The sequence below is a fragment of the Anser anser genome (assembly GCF_964211835.1).
Source record: "Anser anser genome assembly, chromosome: 11".
NCBI lineage: Eukaryota > Metazoa > Chordata > Aves > Anseriformes > Anatidae > Anser > Anser anser.
The window spans coordinates 4,989,730-5,014,304 of record NC_139732.1 but is presented as its reverse complement, the minus strand read 5'-3'; the positions used below and the strand labels follow the sequence as shown (position 1 = coordinate 5,014,304).

At 39.7% G+C, this 24,575-nt stretch overlaps 2 protein-coding genes across 5 annotated transcripts in view; both read left to right on the top strand.

Moving 5' to 3' along the window:
• The first annotated feature begins 812 nt into the window (after positions 1 to 812).
• LOC310905655 (UPF0547 protein C16orf87) lies at positions 813 to 24,575 on the top strand. 3 transcript variants are annotated; one of them, XM_083852259.1, is made up of 5 exons: positions 813 to 1,222; positions 5,089 to 5,185; positions 7,061 to 7,243; positions 18,232 to 18,378; positions 24,452 to 24,575. In XM_083852259.1, exons 1-5 carry the CDS (start codon positions 1,157 to 1,159, stop codon positions 24,565 to 24,567), a joined length of 609 nt encoding a protein of 202 aa, XP_083708385.1. In that variant the 5' UTR covers positions 813 to 1,156; the 3' UTR covers positions 24,568 to 24,575. The 3 variants fall into 3 exon arrangements, with proteins under 3 accessions (XP_083708385.1, XP_083708384.1, XP_083708386.1); XM_083852258.1 differs by lacking the exon at positions 24,452 to 24,575 and having other exon boundaries at positions 18,232 to 18,739; XM_083852260.1 differs by lacking the exons at positions 18,232 to 18,378; positions 24,452 to 24,575 and adding an exon at positions 12,983 to 13,530 and having other exon boundaries at positions 937 to 1,222.
• MYLK3 (myosin light chain kinase 3) overlaps positions 24,447 to 24,575 on the top strand; it is a 30,096-nt gene continuing 29,967 nt past the window's right edge. The window contains exon 1 of one of the 2 annotated variants that reach the window (XM_083852209.1): positions 24,447 to 24,575. In XM_083852209.1, the coding sequence (XP_083708335.1) occupies positions 24,567 to 24,575 (9 nt within the window). In that variant the 5' untranslated portion in view covers positions 24,447 to 24,566. The other variant, XM_083852208.1, reaches the window with a different exon arrangement.

Genomic DNA, 24,575 nt, shown 5'->3' with positions numbered 1-24,575 from the left:
CTTCAAAAATAATTTTCTGTTGAGACTTTGCAGCACTTTTCTCTTGTAGGTGTTTTGTAATACAAGAAAAAAATCAGCCAAACTCTTGTTAATAGCAGTACTGTCATTCTCACCTTCCTCTTTTTTAGCTCGAGGTAAATGATTCAGATACACACTTTTTTATGGGAATATGAAGCATTTACATGCTGATACCAAATTACAGTCTCAGCTCTAGCTTGAAGGAATTTTGGAGTGGAAATTAGTATTTAGAACTGCTATTTTTCTTTAAAAATGTATTTTATAAGAAACATAAAAGTGCATTTAGATTACATTAGCTATTTATATTTTTAGGTGGGAGTGACAGGAAAATTAACATGCTAGTATAAAAACATGCAATTTGCAAGCATAACGTTTAGAGGCACCCCAAACGTTCAAACAGCAGGCTCTCAAAGGAACAGAAGGCAAAGCACCCCCCCAGCTTCAGCCTTCTCTTTCTCTGAATTGAAATCAAGTCCAGAAAAACGATGTTTAACGGTGCCTGCCCACTTGTGCGCCTCTCAGTGCTGCCCAGGGGGCTCGCTGAGCCGGGAGGGCAGGGAAGGAGCTGCCCTACCCTCGGTTACTTCTCACAAAGGGGACTTGCGACTGTGGAGCCATTTCGAAGCTGGGGCAGCAAGCCTGTGAAAGGCTTTCCAGCCCCCAGCCGCGCGAAGACCCCCTCAGAGGGGCGATATCACCGACCCCCGCGGCGTGATGGGGCGGCAGCGAGGGGCGGCCACCTCAGCCCGAGGCGGGCACCTCAGCCCCGCGGCCGCCTCCCCTCAGCGCCGGGCGCCAGGGGCCGTTATCCGCCCGACGCGGCCGTTCAACGGCTCCGCGCCCCCCCGCTCCCGGCGGGGCGGGGCCCGCAGCCGACCGGGCGGCGGAGCCGGCTCTTCGCGTCCGTTGCCCGCCGGGGGCTGGAGCTGGGAGGCGGGGAGCGGCTCCGCGGCGGGCGCTGGGCGCGGGCTGGGCCCCGCGGAGCTCCGCGCTCGCTGCTGCCGGTCGGCGCCGAGGCCCTGCCTTCCCTCCTTTCCCTCTCCTCCCTCCCCGGCCGCCTCGGAGGCGGGGCGCCGGCGTTCCGGTAGCAGCAGCGGCGGCGGCGGCGGCGGCAGCAGCAGCAGCAGCATCAGCGAGCATGTCCTCGAGCAGGGCCAAGAAAGTGAAGATGGCCACCAAGTCCTGCCCCGAGTGCGACCAGCAGGTGAGGCGTCGGCAGGGGGAGCCGGGGGCCGAGCCCCCAGCCCTGCTGCCCGCCCCGGGCCCGGAGCGGCGGGGCCGGGCCCGCAGCACATCGCTGCCTTCCTTCCTGCTTTCTACCTCCGGCTGCCGTGGTTTCTTGCTGGAGGTTTTGCGTCCTCAGCGTTAACGTGAGGAGAGGTTGGCTGAGCCGTGTTTGGGGGGGGGGGGGGAGAAGCTGCTGTGGAGTGCCTTTCCTCTGGTCGCGGTGCGGATTAAATGTTGTGTGCCTCTTGCAGGCGCTGTAACAGCTGCGTTATGCCCGGGGATTTTGGTGTGGCATGTATTATTGTTCAGGCGCTAGTGTTGTGTAGTAGCTAATAATTCATTGAAAATCTGGTGAACTTTGTAATTGGTACAATGTCGCTCGGCCTCCGGATGACTCATGTGGCTGAGGCCGCTCAGGAGAGCGCTCGCTGGGCTCTTGGCTTCTTGGGGGGGGGGGGTTCAGAGGCAGCAACACCGTGACCTGTGCTGTAATTTCTGTCATTTGGGCCAGACATGTGCTTCCTGCAGTGCTTTAAATGTGCAAGCTGTGGCCTTATTTGCACTTCAACATCACCAACAGTTCATTTGGTCTGTTATTGTATTCCAAGCTTGTCGTCATTTATGCTTTCTACTTGCGATGATGTTAGTAGTAAAAATAGGCTGGCTTGTTACAGCAGCGCTCCTCCGCCGGAACAATAGCACAGCATTGCAGGAGGCTGCTGTGGGGCTCAGGGTAGGGGAGAAGGCTCTTACATCTAATTATGGGAAACACATTTGTTATTTGATCCTGAAACATGACTGGTATACACTACCGTAGATATACTTAGAAATAAATTAGAAAGAAACCCTCTCACACCATTTTTCTTTACTTAAAAGATCTTAAAAGGTAATGTTAGTTGTTCCGACTTGCATAATTTTGACAGCATTCCTACTCATCCTGCAGTGGTTTGGAATGTGAAGCTGTGCAGGGCTGTCCTTTCATGTTCTAAGCAATAGATGAACCATTGCAAATGCTTCCATGTTAAGCATGTCACTCCAGTGCTACTTCTGAGAAAAGAAAGTTACGTGCCAAGTTCTGGTGTTTAGTTTGTTGAAAAGACAAAATTAAAAAGAGTTAGGAGTTGAGGATGAGAGTGGCACGTGTGTGTTTACTGTTTCTCTTGGTTTTTAGTTTAATGTAAATGTCAAAACTACCAGTGATGGGGAAGGCAAGTAAATATTATAGGCTTTTCAAGCTGATGCTGAAACTTTCACTCTGTTCTGCTCCTTAAAACTAAAACAGATGATATGCATACGTCAACACAGGCTTTTTGTTAGCAACTCTTCTGTAGCTAAACAAAGAATTATGTGGATGTGTGTCCTGCCCTGGCATAAGGATGGCTCACAGGGCCTTGTTTTCCAGTGCCAAGTGCTCTCAGAGAGGACAAGAAGTAAAGCCTTGCCCTACTGCACTTAGATCTCAAAGCTTCTTTTGAAAGGGAGATTATTTGCCCCAGAATAGCTGGTTCAGGCTACTAGTCAGCCCTTTGCAGAGTGTGGGGGAAGTTCTCATGTGACACTTCAGTACAGGCATTTCCAAAATTCTGCTATAAACAAGGATTTTGCATTTGTTTCTGATTTTAGTGTTCAAGTGGTATGCATGGAAATATTTAGACAGCCACAAATATTGGAGTATAATATTGAGTAACACTTCTTAGGCTTTTAAACTTTTTTTTTTTGATGACATTTAGATGATATGTTATTGCCATTTAGTGTCTTTTTTTTTTGTTTGTTTGTTTTTTTTAAGAGAAGTGTTTTGATCATATTTTCACCACCAAAGGACAGCTCTAGTAAACTAGGGAGTCTGGAATACTTGCAGTCAATCATGGGAAATAATACTACTTACCTTTGGGTAATCTTTCTTGTATGAGAAACTCGATTTATTTTGGCTGGGTAAACACTGAACAGAGTTAAAATAGTGTTTGTAGGACTATGTTGCCATAATAATAATTGTTACAGGATCTTATGTGTAGTAGGTCATTTTCAAAGGATAACCGATAGACTTCAATGAGTAAGTCCCTTCCCACCTAACCTTGCCTGGAAATGACACGCACATATCTAAGTGCCAAACATTTAACATGACAACCGCATTGCTCTGTTAAACATGGTGAAGTTCATTAAAAAAATACTGGGTTTGCTCCAGCGCTCTTTGATTGTTTTCCCCCACTTTGTTTTAAGGCTGAGCCCAGAAAGGTGGAGAGACCCGGTTTGTACTAGCAATCCTGCATCACCTTAACAAGGCAGGTGACCGTCTGCTAGGTAGTGTGGTGCGATATCTCATTGTTCACATGCCAATATAAGAGTAAGCACGCAGGCAAGTCTGATGAGTTTTAGAGGGTTAAATAAATAAATAAATAAATATTGCCAGGGTTAAATAAACCTTGACTAGAATTGTTTTTAATGTTAGCGTTTACATTAGAGGGAATCAAAATGTCTCCAGTTAGTTCAACTGAATCAAAAGTTGATTTGTAAGCTGTTCCTAAAGTGAAGTGCAGGAGTTAAGATGTGCTGCAGAAAGCAAAGTTGTTTCTTTATTCTGAGTAGCTGGTAAGTTCCTCTTTAAAATTAATGAACTATTTTTACGTTTGTTTTTCTAGCCATTAGAACATTGGAAACTTTATTCTGCGTGTCTGGTAAAATTCAGCAGACAGTCGTCATTCTGTACTCCTGGTTGTTTCAGTGGACAGTGGCAAACTTGTAGAGACCTGTCATAAAGAATTACCTTTGAGAAATTACCTCCTGCTTCTTTTCCCTGCTGTCCTGCTTCAACATGACTTGATTTTAATGGGTGTTATTTTAATCTCTTCTAGATCTCTTGTTTATGCTTGCTTTAATTTGTGTTTTCAGCCTTAAACCTAATCAAAGTAATATGGTATATTCTTTACTGCTTTAAAATATCTCAAAAGATCTTGGCTTTAAGTGAAGATACTGGGTTTTGTAATTTATCAGCCTTGCTTTTTTTAATTGCTCAGAGTAATTTTTTTCTCATGGTTTGTGTAATTTTTTTCTCATGGTTTGTGTAAGTGTGGCATTTCCATTTTTTTCTCATCTTGTTTTAAATTGTGTGCTGGGGGGAAAGTACTGCTCTGGGCTGCTCAGCTGGTCAAGAGAAGCTCTTTAGCCTCTCAAACTCTTCAGTCTGCAGTCAGCTTTTGACTAGCCATGGTAGGTTGTTTGCATTCGGGATTAACTAGGGTGTTCTGTGACTACCTGGCCTTGTCTACAACCTGTTGTAGGTTGTGGTACAAATGCATCCGTGTCGCTTCAAGCTCTGTTGTGCCTCCTGTCTAAAGCTGCTCTGCTTGCAAAGAGCTGGTTTTGAACGTTTCCGAGGTTGAAAGTATTCAGAATGTAGTGGCAGTGTTAATTTACACTTTTTCTTTCACTTTTTTTTTTTTTTTTTTTAAGAAGTGAGGGAAGCAAAACTAGGGATGGCTTATTGTTTTGACTGGGGATATTTGAGAGCTCTGAAGATGCATTTCTATTCTAATTCACTCCAGTTTTGGTGCTTTCCATTTTCCCTCACCCTCTTTCTGACAGCCTGGGGAAAAGGGCTTGGAGTACAAAATGGTCACAACAGCTATACATTTCAAGCTTGGTTTCTAACTACTGCATAAAGAGAAGGCTTGCTGGGTGGTTTTACCAGTTTTGAATACAACTATATAATGATCCAGGCCATGGTTTTTCAGTACAGATTAAGTATGAAGAGGTATCTCTGAGGGTGCAATGCAAGCTACTGTTTTTTTCATCAGGCAGGAATTCTGTCATAATTTGAAACGATCTGAAATGCTTTTGTTTTCCCAGGTTCCTGTTGCATGCAAATCATGTCCATGTGGCTACATATTTATTAGTCGAAAGCTCTTGCATGCGAAACGTGCTGAGAGATCGCCACCCATTGCAGGTAATACTTACGAAGGTCCAGAAGGAGGGGACAACAGCTCTTTCCCTTTATTTCTTGGAAGCAAAGAATAGAATATTTTATGTGTCTGTGTAAATTGGCTGGTGTCAGTTCACTTTCTTTTTGAATTTTTGCATATTAGATTTAATGTTTCTTCAATTTTGAGGGGGAAAGTCTGGTGTTTTCAGTCTTACTTCCTTTGTACTTGTGATGTTGGCATTATCCAGCTGCTCACATTAGTCACTATGCAAAATAACTCCTTACAGAAAGCTTTCTGTTAATCATGTTTTGAAGATCAATGTCTAGATGTGCCATAGAGATCAGATTTCAGAGTACATGCTGATTGAAACTGGGCTTTCTGAAAGCAGTAATCCTCTTTTTTGAAGAAGTTATGATAAATTGTACTTATTCATGAATACAAGAATGGAACTTTGTATAAAATTGGGAGTATGTCTGATTTCAGACCAGGTGTGTCTTGCTTTTTTCTGCATGGTTAAATTAAAAAAAGAAAAGTGATTCGTTTGTGTCCAACTCACATGTCTTTTGTTGTTGATGTGCATGTTTAGATATTGGTTGAGTGTGCTTTCTGGCATGATTAACGTTCTCTTTATGTTCAATTTCTATTAGTTCCTGAAGTCCTAGTAGGATTTAGTGAGAACAGGCACCTGTTGGGGAAGATGTTTTTGTTTAAACAATCTGATTTATACTGTTTTTTTTTTTTTTAATTATCTAAGAGGTATACAAAAATAAGAATTTGATACTTTTAATTGCTATTTTGAGGGGTACTTGTAGTTCACCAGCTAGTAGGAATTATATGATCTTATGCTAGATAACTGAACTTTCAAGGTGGGACAGGTAAAAGCGAAGTCCATAGTACTGTCTGGAAGGGTTGGTCAATTTTCTTTTCCCCTCTCCCCAGCTGTTTTATTTAAAACTTACCAAATTAAGTTGAAAGCCATAGCATCACAGTATAGTAGAGCAAAGCTCCTGTATAATATAGCTTTTGTATTAGCATTAGTGACAAGTTAACCTGCTGTCCAGTTCATAGCCTGTGTCTACGTGAGATAAATGAGATAACAAGCAAAAGGAAACTTGATTCCCCAAGAAGATATATGTGTCTGTATTGTGCTCATATTTTTACAATGCAGTTACTGTAGGTGCTCCAGCCTTGCAAGCGTGCAGCTGATCTGTGTTGAATAGCGTGCTGTGGTTGGTATACTATTTTCACTACCCAAGCTCACTAATCCGGACTTAACTTTCAAGTGAAACTCATGTGAATACTCTTTCTCAAGTGTGTAGGCAGACCTGTTCAGCATCAAGTAAAATAAGGCTTTGTCTTAGGCTGGGTTTGGTGGGGGAGATGTGCTATGTAATATGACATCTACTGATAGCATCATTGAATCAGTATCTCGATTTGTGTGAGCAGGGGGAACAATTTCAGTGTTAGCGTCAAAAGAAGTAGCATTTCACTGTTCTGCTCTGTGATGAACTACACACTTTTAACTTTTTTTTTTGTTTTTGGACTAATGGAAATAGATGCAGTGTACTGTCTTGATGGCTGTGATCTCTATTTTTTCCACCATCTTGTAATGGGAAACTAAGAACTTGTTACACATCAGCAGATGTCTCATGTTGCAAAATGCTATCTGCATTTGAAGTAATTAAAGGTTTGATCCCTGTAATCAAGAAGTGAAGTATCATTCTGCATTTGACACCTTAATTTCTGTATGGATATCATGCAGATGTAATTGTTCTGTAAAGGTACAGACATCTAAGATATAAAGAAAAAAGATTGTTGGGAGGGGTAAGCACTAAGAGTAAGTTAAGAAGAAAGTTGAAGACAATCATGGCTCACATCATCTCTCTTCATTTGTGCAGAAAACAAGAGTGAGGCCAAAAGGAGACGAACCGAGAGAGTTAAGCGAGAGAAGATAAATTCTGCAGTAAATAAAGACTTAGAAAACCGAAAGAGATCGAGGTCCAACAGCCATTCAGATCATAGCAGACGAGGAAGAGGAAGACCTAAGAGTGCCTCAGCCAAAAAGCATGAGGAAGAAAGAGGTATGAGAATTGGAGACATATGTTCATTGTTTTTCTTATTTCTATGAAGATTTTTTTTAACTGTTGTGTTATCAGTAAACCTTTACAAACAATGTAACTAGTCTAGTCCTGTCAATACCCTGTGCTATAATATGGAGAAGGGTCTTTTGCACATACGTAGGGACCTTTGGTTTTATGAAGCTTCTGTGCCTGATTGGAACAAAATTTAAAAGATTAAATCAGTATTTTTAGTCACTGTACCAAGTTTCATCACACAGGTTGAAAGCCATGGAACTGCAGTGCTTAGTGTGTGTGGGGGTTGTTTTTTTGTTGTTTGTTTTTGTGGTACCACTGCGCTAGATCACTAGGACAAACAAAATAATGATGCTTGTTGTCAGAGAGTAATTAGGATGACTGGGTTGCTTAAAAAGTTTTTGAAACTCTTTAGGGGGCCCGAAGTAAAAAGGACATCTTGAGTCACTACTATGACTTGAAGTTTTATCTCATGTTTCTATAGAATAATATTCCAGAGGAAAGAATGCCTCTTTGCTTATTAAGGTGCCTTGGTGATCTGCTGTTTTTCAGTCTTTATAGAATAAAGAGACAGCTACATGCACTTGAGTAATTTTGGCGCCCTTCAAGCATGTGGCTATCACCTACGACTCCTGTCTTTTAAAAGCCTGTTGGCATTGCATTTGCTATCATTGTTACATGTGGCTTACTGATGTGTGTATCTTCGTAGTTTCCCTGTTATTGATCCAAACTGGACTTGTCTACATACACCTACAGGATCATTTCGAGGCATTTTACCATCAGTCTAGTTCAAACACAGCTTTGGTTTGAAACTTCTGCAAGCTTGTTGGGTTGCATTATAAAAGTAAATCTTCTTTCCTGGCCCTGAAAAAGAGGAAAGCAATTTAAGCAAAGGAAAAGATCCATACTCTTTGTGCATGCTTTGTAGTCTCTGAAAAGCAGGAATTTGAAAACAGAAGGAATGGAAAACTAGGCTGGATGTTTTTGACCTCTTGCTGCATACTCTGAAGTGTGACAACGTGCCAGTAATCTGAGGTGGAAAACCAGCAATACAAATGCAGTGAGGTCTTCACGTAAGAGCACATATGTGGTTGTGCAGTTTTTGTCATTGTTGAATCTCACGTGAGAAGATTGCCTTCATCTTCTCGTCCTGTCCTACCATGCCCTTTACTGGTACTGCAATTACTGCTACTGTTTCTTCTTTGACTTCTTCTGCAGAACCAGGTACAGCGCTTGGGTTCATGCCCACTGGTAATATATTTGCTCCTCACCAGTACAATACACATCATTGGCCAGGAATAAGTGGGCTTATGGTATTTCTTACTTCTGGTTATTGGGCAGATATATTTTTTTAAGATACGAATGGCTGCAACGGTTATAAAAACGCATTCAGCAGAGCACTCATCATCATGTAAGCAATTAATATAAAACAAGTTAACATTGACTTCTCCTTTTTTGTGGTTTATAAAATTGGCTTAGCTGCTATGTGGGGAGTAATTAGTGGGAATTTTAGAAATATTCTTTCTTCTCCGTTCCTGCTGCTTGGTAGTATTTTTTATGTAAAAACATGCTAAGCAACTTTAATTCTACTCTAGTCAAGGTGATTTTTGCATGACTCACACTGCTAGTCTTTGTATCAGTCAGCATAATGTTGGAAGTGTTCAAAGTCAGGTTGGACAGGGCTTTGAGCAACATCATCTAGTGAAAGATGTCCCTGCACATAGCAAGGGGGTGGACTAGGTGACCTTTAAGGGTCCCTTCCAGCCCAAAGAATTCTCTGATTCTGCGGAGGATGGCTCTGGAGTGTGAGACAGTAGTTTTGTGTTAGACTTCAGATATGTTATTTCCTTGCTGAATTATGTTTGTAGGATATTTTGGGTACACTTTGCTTGCCACTAGAAAGTGCTTCTCTTCCTCACCCCCGACAAAAGACTTGAAAAGAGGCCATTACTTGCAAGGCTCCTAGATATTTGATGCCTGTTAGGTTACAGCAATGTCTAATGAATTTGTAGAACAACAACAGGTGGACAGAGAATAACTGAATTAAAATAGCATGCAAGAGTAGATAATTTGTCCATTTGAAGACCACCCAACTGTGAAAATTTCCTTCCTAAAAAACACCCGTGACATCTGTAGCTTTGCTTCCCTGCTTGGGTAATGCTCTTTTCATACATAGTCTTTTGTTCCCTGTTAGTCTGTGCCTTTGACTAGTTCTTTTGTATCCTTCGTGACGGGTTCGCATTAGAGGAAAGAGCTGTATAATTCAACAGCAATTAAGGTAAGAAGAATAGAAAAAGCAAAAGAGCTTTTTAAAATAAGGTCTTTTTCCTGCAGATTCAGTAAGAAGGAATAGGGGAGGAGGAAAGAGGAAGCAGACATAGATTGAGGGGATATGGCAGAGCTCTGGGACCCAGAGGATACTTCTATAACATGACAAAGCCATGTGATGAGCCTGCAAAACAGGAGCTTCTCACTGAAGGCTTGGTTTGTTGAAAATATCCTTTTTTTTTTTGTCAGAAATGCTACGATATATTTTGAAAGTAGAAACGCTTCATAGTAATCTGATTTCGATGCTGTTTTGGTATGGTTTTGTTTTGCTGTGTGGGACTGCAGTACATTGCTAGGCTGGTTATCAGGCTGCTGTCTTATCTAGGTAACAACCTTGATTGTATTTAAGAAGAAAGGGGAGGGGAAACATGTAACAAAACCACTCCAAAACTGTATGCTTCAGGAAGTGGTATTGGTTATTCTGTTCCTCAGAGAGGTTACCATCAAGTGAGACTCTATAATCGGAGTGGCCTACAGCCTAAATAAAGGAGCGAATCTTGTAGAACTATTACATTGTGGTACTGTGATGCTGCTTAAACTGAAGTAGTAAAATTTCTTGACTCAAGTTTTTCCTTCCTAGCAATTTCCTACTGCATTATTTGTGTATTTGCTCACCCAATGTGCACACTTGAAGTAGTATTCTGTCTTGGGTAGCTAGAAAGAATTCTTAGAATCGAAGCACTTTGAATTTTGATTCCATGCAGAATTTGTGAGGAGCGAGGGTCCACATTTGTTTTATGCACTGGTGACAATTTAAAGGGCTGTAGGTCCAGTGTGTTGGGTGGGATCTAGGGACGTGAGACATGCTTCAGAAAGACTGAATGTTTTCACCTAAGTAGCCTCTTAGTTGTATAGCAAAATACTTGATATTTTTAATGTCTTAAAGAAATGGTACTGTGATTCTGTAAGACAGTCTTTAGCTAATAATAGAGAAGTGAGTCAAAACTACTTTCAGATAGGAATGTGAAGTGGAAAGTTTTAATAGTGTCTGTAGAAACCATGGTATCCTATGAATAGCATGTGATGAAACGTCAGCCAGATGCAAGCTCTTCACTGGCTACTGATGAGAGCTGAAATTGTCTTAAGAACGCATAAAGCTTGCAAACCTGTGTTAATTCCCAGTACTGTTGGATATGAAGATTTCAACTGATTCTTCAAAACTGAAGTCTATCAGAACTAGCCAGTACTGCAGAAGGGCAGGAGAGAAGGGAAATCTGGGAAAGTTTGTTCGGCGAAGAAGTCTATAAAGTTAACATTAAATGGATGAAAAAATTAGTAGTTTTAATTTTGCTGGGTACTGACATGTTCTGGTGGCGTCTAGGTTTGTTTGGATCAGGAAGTCTGAAAAAAGGGGAGGGTTATAGATATGAAAACGGAAAAGATTAGTGTGGAATAAGTAGTGTGTATACAGCGTCTGTACTCAGAACAACTCCCTGCATTGTTAGTTTGGAAATGGTGGGAGGGAGGAGGTGGAGCAATCCAGACTGTGTACACGTAGAAATAAATTTGTCTCAAACTACAGGGAAGGACTTGTGGTGAAACTGTTTCTTAGCTTTCATTTCAAACTCAATACACTAGAGAATATTGGTTTTTGTAGCCAACGAACCAACAGAAATCACTTGGGTTCCAAATATCAAACGTGCTTTGATTTGTAGTACTTTGCTACGGCAAGTTTCATGTCTGAAGTTTAAATGCTGATATGTCTTGGTGTGTCCAGTCTTCCCTGCAGATAAAGGTGAAAATGTATACGATTTAAAGTTGCCTAGAAATCTTTAGGTAGAGGGTTTTGTTCCTAGTATCTAGATCAGCATTTAGTCAGAGCACAGTGGTAAAGGACTTTTCAGTTTCTCCCACTTAGTAATTTAACACATGCACTTGACTTCCCAGGGAAGGGAGGCTGTTGGAATGGTGTCCTTGTCTGTAACACAGTCAGATGTGAAGCCAAACGTAAAGATGCTGTTAGGAGTATGAACCCAGTAGAGGAATAACAGTGTGGGTAGGTGGACATGAAGGTCTCCTCCAACCTAGATGACTTTAAGATGATCAAGTCAGACTGTCACTGCAACCTACCAAGTCCCATCACTAAACCGTGCCCCTTAGTGCCACAAGGACACAGGAGGTCTTTTTTCCACGTGGTGCTTTTATGTAATGAAATGCTCTCTCTCTTCTCATTAGTGAAGAAGGGCTTGGTGCATCCTTGCAAAAATTTTTGCACCTGAGCTCAGGGGAACTTACTGTCTTTTGTGCATGCTTTTCTCTGACTACCTAGGTACTATGCTACAGGTTTTACTTGGTCAGAGATGAACAACTGTTAGCTTGTTGAATAAACACCATTACTTTCCAATCAAACATTTGTATTTCACCTACCCATTGATGACTTAAACGTCTAGGTGGAGCAGCCTGTCAGAGTGTACTGCACTCAAAAAGTATGCACGTGTGCGTCTGTGTTAATGAGACAAGGGTCAGGTGAACATCATATTCTGATTGCAAATTAGTCTAGGGCACTTTGGAACTGGGAGTAGAAATGGAGCCCCACAGCTAGACACCAATTTTAGAGCTGTGTGTTATATGTGTTTCTCTCATCTGTGTCTACACGCCTGGTCTTCAGCTGATAAAACTGTTTTAGTTTTGTTTGCTTTCTTCTAATGAGTCAGATACCTGGGGCTAGCTAAACTGGAAGATAAATAGGCATGACCTAGAGTAAATAGTACTTATGAAAGTACTGTTCTATAAGTTTCGTCATCTGCTAATGTACTTGAGCACCGTGGTGTGCAAGCTTCTTGATGGGTTGCTGTTAGGCGTCTGTAGCCATGATCTTATCTGGGATAAGACTGAAAGTCTCCAGTATAGAAAGTCCAGAAATGTTTATGGTGACAAATTGGGACCCTGCCTTCTGCCATGTGTCTGCCAGTTGCACTTGGTCACTGTAATTAGTGTCTTGGGTTTCTGTTACTTGGATGTAAAATAGGGGTATGAATGTTGTATTTAATCAGGATATTGTGAAACATTGTTTTCTAGGATGGGGGCTGTTTGCGTAAAAGACAGAAAAAAAGAAAAAAACACCACCAGGAAACCAAAGCCCAGAAAAACTGGAGGAACACTTGAATACAGTTTTGTGCCAGGAATCAATATAATGTTAATGACTCATTTTTCCTTCATCATTAAAGAACAGAAATTCAGTCAGTCATTTGGATGACTAATTTTGTGACTCTTCTAGTACCTTTGTGTTCCTCTCTCCCTTGCTTATCTCTCTCAATCCCTCCCTGCATAGGAATTGTCTAATTTCTTTTCAGTTCCTGTACACCGTTCAACATTATAATAATGCAAGTTACATAGTAGTTAATTTAACTTTAGATAATGGAAAAAGCTTCTAATAGTGACTTTTTTTTTCTTCTACAGAGAAACAAGAAAAAGAAGTTGACATGTATGCTAACCTTTCAGATGAAAAGGCCTTCGTATTTTCAGTGGCCTTGGCGGAAATAAACAGAAAAATTATCAATCAAAGACTTATTTTGTAACTTGTAAGCACAATCTGATGCATTTATATACGGAATGGCTAGCATATTTCCAAGGTGTCATGGACTCTCAGAAAGTGTGTTGTCTGCACCAAAAAGGACCATAATATATCCTGTTAAAATTCTGCTGCTGTTCTTGGAAATCAAATTCTGTCTCTACAAGTCAGAAAGAAAGTGCTCTTGAGATTGGGCTATGAAAATCAGAAAGCAGAAGTGTTTTATGCCTTGAAGACAAATGCTAGACAAATGCACAGAGAGACTGCACACTTGCTAGAGCACTTCTTTTAGATTTGCTGCCAGAAATGCAATATTTTAAATATTTTCAGAAAGAAATGATTTTCATTTAAAATTATATATTTCAGATTTTTCAGCTGTATTTCAGTTTACATATGTACAGTTCACCTAACTTTTTAATAAATGGATATTCCAATATTTTATTGAACTGGAAATTAAGTACATTTGTGATATTTAAAGTGTGTTGGTTTTAATCCTCTTAGAAATCCGGTATTCATTGTAGGGATGACTTTAGATTTGCCTTTTTTTTTTTTTTTTTAAATAGATGTGATATAATTGTAATACGAAGAAAACTCAAGCCATTTCATTTTGGAGGATTATTCTGCTTTACAAATTTGAATTGTTTATGAATTCTCCCTAGAAAAGGGTTCCCTATTACAGAAAGTTGTTTTTTAAAAAAACACGTACTTTTTGGGGTCAGACTCCTGAGGTTTGAAAGCTAAATGCGTGTATTGTGACTGTTTGCTGCGTGGCTGCTTTGTCCAGCTGGTAAGTACTTATCCTGTATTCTTGGCCTATCCTTTAGTGGAAAGGAAGAGAAAATAGTCGTGGTGTAGATTGGCAGCTAGCATCTTCTCACTAGTGTTTCCAAGAGATGAGAATGTGATGGTTAATTTTACTCTCATTGGCTTTTGTCATTTTTCTAAAAGTATAGTTCTTAGCAGTTTTGTCTTCGGACTTTTGATGGTAAATACCAAAGCAAAACTCTGAGTGTGGAAAACTGAGCTGTTTTGATAGAAATAGGTTCTGGGAAAATATTCAACAAAGTAATCATTTTGTTAAAGTGGAATAGTGCAATTTGAGCTGAAATTCCTACATTAGCATGTATTTCTTTCATTTTTTTAAAAAAAAAACCCAACACCTCAAACACTGTAAAACCCTGAGGGAGGAGTTGTGGGAGGCAATCACATACATAAACTCTGACGTACTTGCTTTTTATCACCTTTCATTTACTCTCTTCTAAGAAGGGGTGTGCATTTAAATGTCTTGGTTTTTCTGTAGTATTACTCATGCTTTTTGTTACCACGTTAATAGCAAGAATTACCTTGAGAAATTCTGCTACAGAGATGATCTCTGGAAGCAGAGAATTTTATTAACAAAGCTAGACTGTCAAAGTTTGACAGTTTTAGTTATTGTTTAAAGGAAGGAGCTATGTTTTGAGTTAGTTAAGCCACAAGGGACATCTTAGATGCAAGCTTTGTAAGCAGAAGCAGAAAACACAAAGTGATTTTTAATTCTTAATGAGTAATTGGGGTCCTTTTTAACAATGGAGGAGGGGGGTGGGTGTAGAAATGCAATTAAACCATTAATCTACGTTTGTCTTTATTCCAGTAAATGAGAAAATGTGAACAAAAGACCTACTTCCCTACATCATATAAACTTCTGCTTTCCAGAACTGTAGCCTGTCACAGATAAAAGTAGTAAGGACAGATGAGTAACTCTTAATAATAGAGAATATGTATCATAATGCCTATTTGCATGGTAAGTTTTTAAAGTCAGAATGACAAAAGGGAAGTTCTCATTTTGCAATCTTAAGATACAATCAGGTTTGTGTTGCTTCTGTTGTCAGAATGAGTTTTACTGTGTTAAGAAGGGATAAAGAGAAATACTAATGTCAAGCTGTCTTCGGTGCTTTAACCTGAATTCCTACAGGTTCTTTCTGCTCCTATACATGGAATTAAAGTTCTACTAATAGATGTTATTTTCAGAGGACTGAAGCTAATGTTGTTAGATGTGATGTTAAGATTATTACATTTAGATTGGTACCTTTACTTTGCTGTTAAGTACTGAAAAGTCATTCATGCCTCTCAAAAGTGCAAGGCCCAGTTTTCCTCTTCATTGGTGGAGAATCTTGAACCAGTAGTTAAATTCTATTTCTGTACTTCTTTCCTTTGTCTTTCCCATGTCTCTGCTGTCAGTTCTTTCACAGTTGTGGTCATACTATTTTTTTTTTCCCCTTTCTGGCTTCCACTTTCTTAAAGGAAGCTGTGATGTAAGCAGGTAGTCTTGAAAATATCCCAGGGGTGGGGTGGTTCTCTGTTAGTGGACCACGATGGATTTTGCAAAGCAAGAGTCCTAACTGTATTTTCCCACCAATGAAAAACAAACCATTGTTTCATAGCTAGACAGGACACTTTTGGCACCTTCCAAAAGCCCTGGTAATTTTGTAGCTGTAATATCCTAAGACATAGGTTCCTTGGAATATATTCAGTGACTGAACGGGAAAGTGTCTTGTATTGTATGAAATAGGCATCAACAAGATGGAATCTCAGGAGCTCTTTCTTTGTGTGTTAGAGCTGATCAAGGGATAAAAACACTGTGGTAAGTCATTGTAATTTGTAATTTTAAAGTGTATTGCATCTCAGTCTACAAAATTAAAATAAAGCCAATGACAGCTTAATGATGAGAGAGTAAAATCCTGTGTATTGCAGACTGTTTGTGCCTGTTTTCACAGTAGCTCTGACTTGGAAACTGCATATTTTTCAAGAAGCAAGCATAAATAACACTTCAGGAACTAACGGATGCATTTTTTTTACTTTAGTTTCAGTGAGATTATACGGCCTGCCCTGCCTTTGAATTTTTTTTGGTTCAGTCTGACTTAATCTGCATTTCTCCAATCTGCAATCTGACTTCATTGCATTTTATAGCATGAGGCTTTGCACAGAACAGGCTTGTTTGAGAAAGAGTCAGTTAGGCTGCATTTTTTTTTTCCGTTAACTTGAAAGAAGGTATAACAACTACAAAAATACTGGTTCACCACAATACCACCTCTATGTTGACTTATCTGTCTAGATAAAATTTATGTTGTGAACTGAATAGTTTAGGATTTCACAGGAGAACTGCCAGCTTAGAAACCACCATCTAACAAGCTCTATTTTTCAGCCACTTTTCCTTTTCTGAAGAACTATACTTCCTGTGTTTATATAAGCTTGTAATAGCATGTCAGACCATCAAGTGAGTTCACAGCTCAAATTGTGGCTTGAGGTTTCTGCATTTACTCTATTCTGCTACTAGATGGCAGCCTTATTCTAAGGACAGTTACTGTATGTTCAGGCATTAGTACTATTGAAAGAGCATAGTATTCAGTTCTCAGTGGAAGCACAATGAAATGTAATCATTTTTATTTAGAACGTCACTTGCTTGTCCGTAACTTGAGTTTAAAATCATGCTAATAGGTGCTTCTTACTATCTGCAGTGACAATAGATATCTTCAATTGTTTTGGGAGGTTAGCTCTTGAACTGTGAAAACTGGAGAGAAGTAATTTGTCAGGAGCACAGAATAACTCTGAACATTCAGGTGGCAACTTAATAAAAATGGTTTAAGGAAGCTCTTCAGCTCTCCTGAAGTTGTATCTATCCATCTGTAGACAGATATAGCTATAGATAATATTTTATTTGGTCAAATTTTACAGATGTGTCTAATATGTTGTTTTTACTCCAATAGTGTTATAACTGATTAAAAGAATTGAAAATAGGACGAGGGAAGGAGAGTACTTTGCAGGTTAGAATCATCCTTTGGCAGGACAGAAGGATTTACAAGGGGAGACTGGAGTTCTGAGAGACTTGCTTCAAATGATGCTCAGGTCACAAATGAGGTCTTCGGGGTGGTTTTGCTTAGTGCTTTTGAAGTCTTTTTGTAGCGGGGGTTGTCTTTTTTTTCTTTCTTTTTTTTTTTTTTTTTAATGTGAAACATGCATGGAAGCTACTAGTAGCACTGTGTCCTTCCCTTGGGTGCTTAGTGTCTTACTGCCTAACAGGACATAGTGCTTGCCTTTTGTCCTTCAAGATACTGATAACCTGTGAATAAACCTGTGAATAACCAGAAAGCTATCTTAAACCACGATTTAATTTAAACCTCTCTGAATTGTTGATCTTGAGCATATGATTCCCTTACATGCATGTACACATTCACGTATTGCTCGTACTGTATTTTGTATCTCTAAGCACTTCTGTGCAAGTGTTTTGTTTGAATTAGTGTTTTTAAAGCAAATCTCTTGATAGTCTCTATTTCTGGTACTTTTGTTTGTATCATGGAATGATCATGGGGAGCAGGAACTAGATTGCTTTCAGGAGAAATTGACCTTGAAGATGTCTTTTAGCTGTTAGAGGGTGCTTGATCTTCAGGACCTGGTCTACCTCTAGCAGATGTTGGGCTCTCAGTGCCAACTGTTTAACTCTGTAGATTTCCTGTTGTGCCATACTTCTTGCTTATTATGAAAATATAGCAAAACAAATGAGTTTAACCAGTACTTTCAGATGAGTCTAAAAGCAGTTGATCCTTCAAAGTATTTACAATACCATCAGTGGTATGTAGTAGGTTTCCTACTTTATTTCGGTATGGATTCTGGTAGATATCCTCTAGCAAATCTAACTAGCATTTTAAGATGTTGCTTTCCCTAGTTGTTTGCCTCATCCCCCTTTTGGAGGTTGCTACTTAAGTAGTAGTGGTGGTAAGACAGCTCTAATAAGCAGTAGAAACATAAATATTTTTTTCCCCTTCTTTAGGCCGTCACTTTCAGAACTCACTAATAGTTACAAGATTCTAAGTCTGACTGCACCAAAGCTATGTCTGATTAAATATTCTTTCCATTAGGAAGAAGATGTTCAAATTGATCTAACACTGCAATAACATACTGTGTATTTTTAGTAGATATTGTGAATTCATAATAGAAAGAGTCTGTAAATTAATGTATTAAATAATATGGTTTTTCTGCTCTTTAGATAGGGTTGTTCACAGCTGCTAGCTGTTGAATTAGATTTGCAATCTAAGTAAAAAGCAAGAAAATCATTAGTTAAAAGGCAGTGGAAATGGATAAATGCGTGTATTTCTTTCTCCAGGGAAGAAGAAGAAAAGCAAAAAAACAACCAAAAAAAAAAACCAAACTAAAGCTGCTTTCACTGGAGTTGTTCAATTTCAAGTTCAAAACATGATTCTCAAGAATCGCTTGGTATCATCATGCAGCATATTCTCCAGGAAAGAGTCAGGTACCCTTTCCTCTTCTTTTCCTCCTGCCCCTGCAAGCTGCTTGTGGTGGTTCTTAGCTTTGTACATAGAACTTGAGCTCCATCTTAAGAAAGTTAGTTTACTGCCTTCAGTCTTCTACTGTGCGCTTATTTCTACTGTAACTTAGTCTTTAATTCTGTCATCAGGATACTATTTTTAGTCCTGAACAATGTTGAAGGCCATAATATGTTGTTAAGAACAGTGATTGTTCCAGATACTGGGAGTACAAACATAGGCCAGCAACCTTCCAAGTCTCAGAGGGTTTTATTCTGTGTTGGAATAAAGAGCTTTTGAATGTTTTACTGAATATATCTTGCTAATACAGAAAAATCTTCAGACTGACATCTGAGTTGCTTTATTTAGAGAATTTGTGGAACAGAATGTATGTTTGTGTGTACATGCACATGTGAGCACTAGTAGTGATTAGCTGCATGGCTGGAGTCTGTGGAGATGGTCTGGGTCCCAGCTGCTGAACCTGGATAACAGCAGAGAAATGTTTCGTTTCAAGTCACTGAATGGAAATGGAGAAGCCTCATTTAGATAAATTTAGATAAATACTAATAGCTGCATTCTCAAGGATAGTCAGTAACTGTCCTGATACAGAAGTGTCCTTGGATTACTCATGAATCTAGTTGCTTGTCAATGTATTTTCTTTCATTGTTGCTCATGCCAATTTTACGAAGATCTGAGTGTCTCATCCAAAGTATATAGGTTACATTTCTTGGCGCTGACCAAATTATGAACTTGGCAACTTCTGTGATGTTGCTGACAACATTCACAATGCTGTCTACTGGCACGGAGTTACTTAGCAACTGTGAAGCTCACGTTTACATACAGCTCCTGTGGGTGCACCTACATGTAGTTTGGGGAGGGGGGGGAAGAAGGGTTAAAGGAGTTCAGAATTTGCAAGAGGAAACATACTTTAACAATTTGTATTGTTCAGCAGTTTTGACTTTGAGACTGGTGGCACTTGTGTATAGGAAAATAAATCTTGTAAAATGTTTTGTCTTAAAATCTTTATTAGATTGGTTATATATTGCAAAAACTTCAGGGAAAAAAAACCTACATCTACCAACTATATAAAGATCAAAACCATGGCAAACAGCAGGGGATACATCCTTCTTTGAATGTCTGCATTATAAATGCATTCCTGGGAAACAAAAGTATTATTTGAACACTGGAAATCTAAGCAAGTCAGAAAAATGACAGGTATTTTAGACATGTGTCATGATTATATTAGATAAATTATCTCATAGATTCAGTCGTTATTTGCTGCTTGTCAATTTACTACTTTTTTGTTGATCAAGCTGTAGTATCTTAAAGGTTTTTTGACAGCTTGTACTCTTTCTGCCTGCAGTAATCCTAAAAAGCCCTGTGACTTAAAAGGCCACTGGGAGGCTGTTAGTGTAAATAATTACATTAATCACAATTTCTGGGATCTCAGGCATGCAGTTCTCATTATTAGCCAGTGTAAGAGCTGCAGTGGAGCTTCCTTATATAGCAAAAGGAAGGAAAGTAATTGTGGCTCATGCCTTACATGAGGGGGAGGCAGAGACCAGAGTGACTGGGCAGGAAAGCTGTGCCTGGAAAAGAGCAGGACACGGAATGGGTTGGGAAAACAACACAAGTCAGGAAAAGGCAGGGCAGAAAAGGAAAGGAAGGTGTCAGTGATGGAGAGGATTTGACTGGAAATTGCATGGGATAGAGGTTAAGCTAGACAGAGCTGGAGAAGGGTAGAATGAAAAGAACTAAGCATCGGTGTGTTAAGGCTGCTAGGGGAGATACATGGAGATCTTCTGTGGGGTATTGCGGGGGAGAAGGCAGTGCATGGGTTTCGGGTCTCCAGAGATGTGAGGAGAAGAAGAGAAGTTTGGCGGAGGAGGGAGAAATGAATGGAGAGGTGCTGCATTTATAGAAGAGAGTAAAAATAGTGCTGCTCAAACTGTTCTGAATTGAGCAGTTCCTTTTTTTACCTAAAAATTAGGTAGCGTGACCAATGAGTGCTCCAAAGCGTATCTTTTTTTCTATGTTGTTTGGGTTTTCCCATCTATATCCTTGGTTGTGCATTTATTGGGCTTTTCTCATGGTTATGAGCTACTGGGAAACTGATTCAGACATGATGCGAAAGGTGAATGAGATCCCCCACCACTGGGAGTGGTGTTGGGAGTGCTCATCCCTGTTTTGCAGTATGTTTCTTCATTTTGAATTGACTCTGAAAAGAAGCTTTTCAAGGACAATCTTGAGCTTTATCAGTGACACTTTTCTTCAGGTGAGTGTCCAGCAATTCATATCACCAAAGTTAAAATACATCCAAAATACTTATTTCTGAATTTCAAACTCAAATGTAAAGAATCCTGAAAATCTGTTTTCTGTATATATGTTCCTTACACATACAGTCTTGGTGCATGTGTACTTAATGGGCCTTATTCAGAGAAGTTGTGTTCTTTAGTTAATAGAACATTAAACTTAGAGGTTGCAATTGCCACCTATGCTGTGTGACTGCCTCAGAGAGGTCAAGAGGGTAGGAGAGGGTTGTGTCAATTGAACGCATTCTTCGTGAAGTACAGAATAGTGCATGTGCTAAGTGGGAGCTTGATAAAATCTGTCATCCAATACAAGTGGTAGCCTGCATATCACATTTTATTTCTTCCAGGAGTCACTCTTGATCTGCACTTCTCACTTTTGTAGGCTTTTTTTTTTTTTTTTGAGGGCAAGTGGAGGAATTCTGGTTTCAGGTTTTTGCAAAAGGCTACCTCTCCACACTTTGTAGTATTTCCCATTAGAAACAAGCTGTTGGGCAGTAAATCCGTTATGACAAATGCTTTGCAAAGGAGAATAAGGTAAAAATAGAACAATTATTCCTACTTCTTGCTTTTACTGTACATTCCTTCACTAGTGGACACTAGAAGGCTGCAGGGACTCTCTGCCTCAGCATCTTGAACTTAGTTGTTATTGCCTGTAGGGCTGACCTGTGTAACAAGGGTTTGTGCTATACAGAAGTAAAAGATACTTTCCCCAAATGTCCCCCATCCTTACAGAGAAGGCTTGAATCTGTTCTCTGGACCTTCTTTAAGATGATTAAAGCCAGGTGTGCTATGTGATATGATGTGCTTTGCACAATTACCTTTCCATGTTGCCAGGAGAGAAAGATAGTGAGTTACTTTGCCTCCTTAGTTTGATTTTACGGTGGTTGTAGCTACTTTTCAAGCATTTACTATGTAAGTTGGCTTTCATGAGTTTATACAGCCGTAGACATTATTCCCACCTGCTTTGGTAAATGGAACAAAAGCAGAATAATGAAAGAATGAAAATCTTCTGGCAGTTGTACTTGTGTTAGTGCTTTGCAGGCTGGATTCACTCTAGTGCAAATCTGTGGGCTAATGAGGTTAAAGTGGAGCTGAAGATAAAGCCCAGTAGATCCTATTCTTTTAAATGAAAGCAGCCTGTCTAAGGCTGTCTCTGCTGGTGTTTTCCTTCTGAAAGAAGTAAGAGTGAATGCTGCATGTTTAAAAATGGAATATAATTTATGAGCCTTCTAGTCTTGGAGATGAGTCCATGTGTACCTAGGATTTAAAATTTAAAATTAATATTAATGAGGTGGGGAGGCTTTCAGACCTGGCCTTTACTACTAATCCATTGCAAGTTGAGCAGCTCTAGAAATGCACTGATGCTGGCACAGACACAACCAGGAGTTGACTGCTCTTTGAAGATGCATCATCAGACAAAACAGTCACGAACTTCTGAATGCGTGTCCTGATCAGATACACAAAGAATATTTCTGATATCAATACCCTGCTGGTTTTGTTTGCATTTTCCTGCAAATGGTCCTGTATGCTGGCATTCCATTCAAGCTCGTTGCATGGATGGAAGAGTAATGAAAGGGTAAGTTGTGGGTAGAGTTTGGAAATCTATTTTGGAAGGGGACTGTGAACTTTTGGGTAGATGTTTTGGGCATAGCCATGGTGAGTTTAACTGGGCAGCATCAGTGTCACTAGTTCCCTGCTCCTGATTAATAATATTGATAAAAAAGGCTCTAAAATATTGAGGTGGTACAGTAACTCTTAGCAGTACAAAACAAATTCCCCAGGGACTAAAACTTCTACGTATTGATTTTTTTTTCAGGAAGGAAGATACTGTGTATTAACTGCCACGTTAACAGAAAATTTCAGCTAAGGAATGTTGTTTAGGTTATACATTCCATGAATGTAGGATGTGTTTGTGGAGCAATGAAAGTCCTCGTAATTCACAGAGCCTGAAGCTGGGAGATGAGAGAGGTCACTTTAAAAATGCTGATCCCTTTCATTTTGCACTGTATTTAGTGCAGGAATTGGAGTGTCAGCAACTGGCTAGGGAAGTTAGTAATACTTAAGTCTCTTAATGTTACCTTTTTTTCTTTTCTTGTTCTTTGCTCTGAGTTGCACTGATCTAGTTGTCAAACACTTCCGTTTGCTGGAAAGAAGAGTTTTTGGAGTGTGAGTGTAGCAGATTCAAGGAGTTGCTCTGAAAGCTAAAGAACTAACCTTGATCTTGATTTCATTTGTTGGCTGTTACTTGCATGATTTTTGGAAAACTTCTGCATTTATTCTATAAGTAAATGACATCTCATGGTGTCTACAAAGCCTATACCGGAATACCTATATTCAAAACGAGCACATTCCTTGTCTCTAGCTCTTAGTATTTTATAGGGCGAGAGACCAAACTGTTTCTCCTTGTATGTAAAATCCACTAGACTTTTCTCTAGTACCAAAGAAAATGTAGCCCTGTGTCCATTGCCTGTTTTCTGGCCATGTCAGTACACTTAGTTTTGTGAAAATGGGACTGTTTGCTTATTGTGGATGGAATATTATGTAGCTGCCACTGTTTTGTTGCTTTTGATACCTTTCTGAAAGCACAGTCCAGAATCTGTATCATAAGATATGAAATGACAATGGAGATGAAAAAAGATCAATTTTTTTATCAAAAGATGAAATAGAGAAAAAGCAAAGCTAGTAAAGCTTATCATAATAATTATATTCTTAGTTTTAATTAATGAAAATACTGCAGGAAAGTGTTGTTTTACACTACAGTTCTGTATTTAGATCTGCTAATGGAAGGTTGCAGGCTGAGCATTGCTTGTTCCGGACTACTTGCCAAATTTCCTAAAGGATTCTCTTTGTCATGCAAGCTTTCCTCCATGGCATGCCACTTACATGCTGTACGTGCCTCTGCTGCCACGTTAAGTAATATCACCTCTTGATTAAATCTGAAGTAGCAACATGATTATTTGTGCTATTGGAAAAAGTCATAAAAACACCTTTGTTTTTCTCCTGGACATAGACATCTCTGGACTCATGCATTAAAGCTCTACACCTTTTGAATAGCTGTAGTTCCATATCCTAGGAATACTGCCCTAAGTGCTTCCATAAACCCTGTAACAGTCTTACCATATCCAGGCACAATGTCTCAGCAGCATTACCCATTACTGCGTGGAAGACCTAACATTTTCTTGTACCACTCTATGGAGCCAGCTGGTGTATCCTAACATTTTGGGGCAGTTTTGACCTAGAATTCTTGGGTTGGTTCTGCCTTTTGAAAGTGGGGAATAGTAATAATAGATTCTAAAGCTCTAAAAACATTCTGGAAGCTAGGAAGGGTTTAACTCAGTCTTACAGGTAGAAAAGGCAAGGCACAGAGCTCAAGTTAAAACTTATTCAGTTGTCTCGCAGTCGAAATGGGCCTCAGATTTATGGAGGTTTAAGGCCAGTGTCTCAGGCAGCCTCAGGTTGCCTGTGTCTCATACCAGCATGTCAGACTACTAACTTTTTGGTAGAACTACCTCACCTCTGTGGGCTGCAGTCAAATCATCCTGTACCCCAGGCAACCCCTGGCCTTTTCACTTGTTGTTGAATGGCCTAATAAACTTTCCTTGTCAGGCAGGTTGTTTTTTTAAAAAAAAAAAAAAAAGTTTCAACACACTAAGCATGGCCATCTCATCTCTGGCTTTTGCCCTGTGAGTTACTCAATCATCCTAATTCACTTTTTTTTTCTTTTTTTCTGTATTTATTTTTTCAACAGCATATTGGTCATCTTGCTATACAACCTCAAGTGGAAACGAAGCACTTGTTTTAGCTGTGAGAAGGGTAGCCAGATCTATACCCACCCTTCTGGACCTGACATCTCTTAGGTCGTAATGATAAAG

Coding starts and splice junctions, on each gene's coding strand:
- LOC310905655 (XM_083852258.1), top strand. CDS start 1,157: ATGTCCTCGAGCAGGGCCAAGAAAGTGAAGATGGCCACCAAGTCCTGC. Junction 5,186..7,060: donor GAGATCGCCACCCATTGCAG/GTAATACTTACG, acceptor TCATTTGTGCAG/AAAACAAGAGTGAGGCCAAA. Junction 7,244..18,231: donor AAAGCATGAGGAAGAAAGAG/GTATGAGAATTG, acceptor TTCTTTCTCCAG/GGAAGAAGAAGAAAAGCAAA.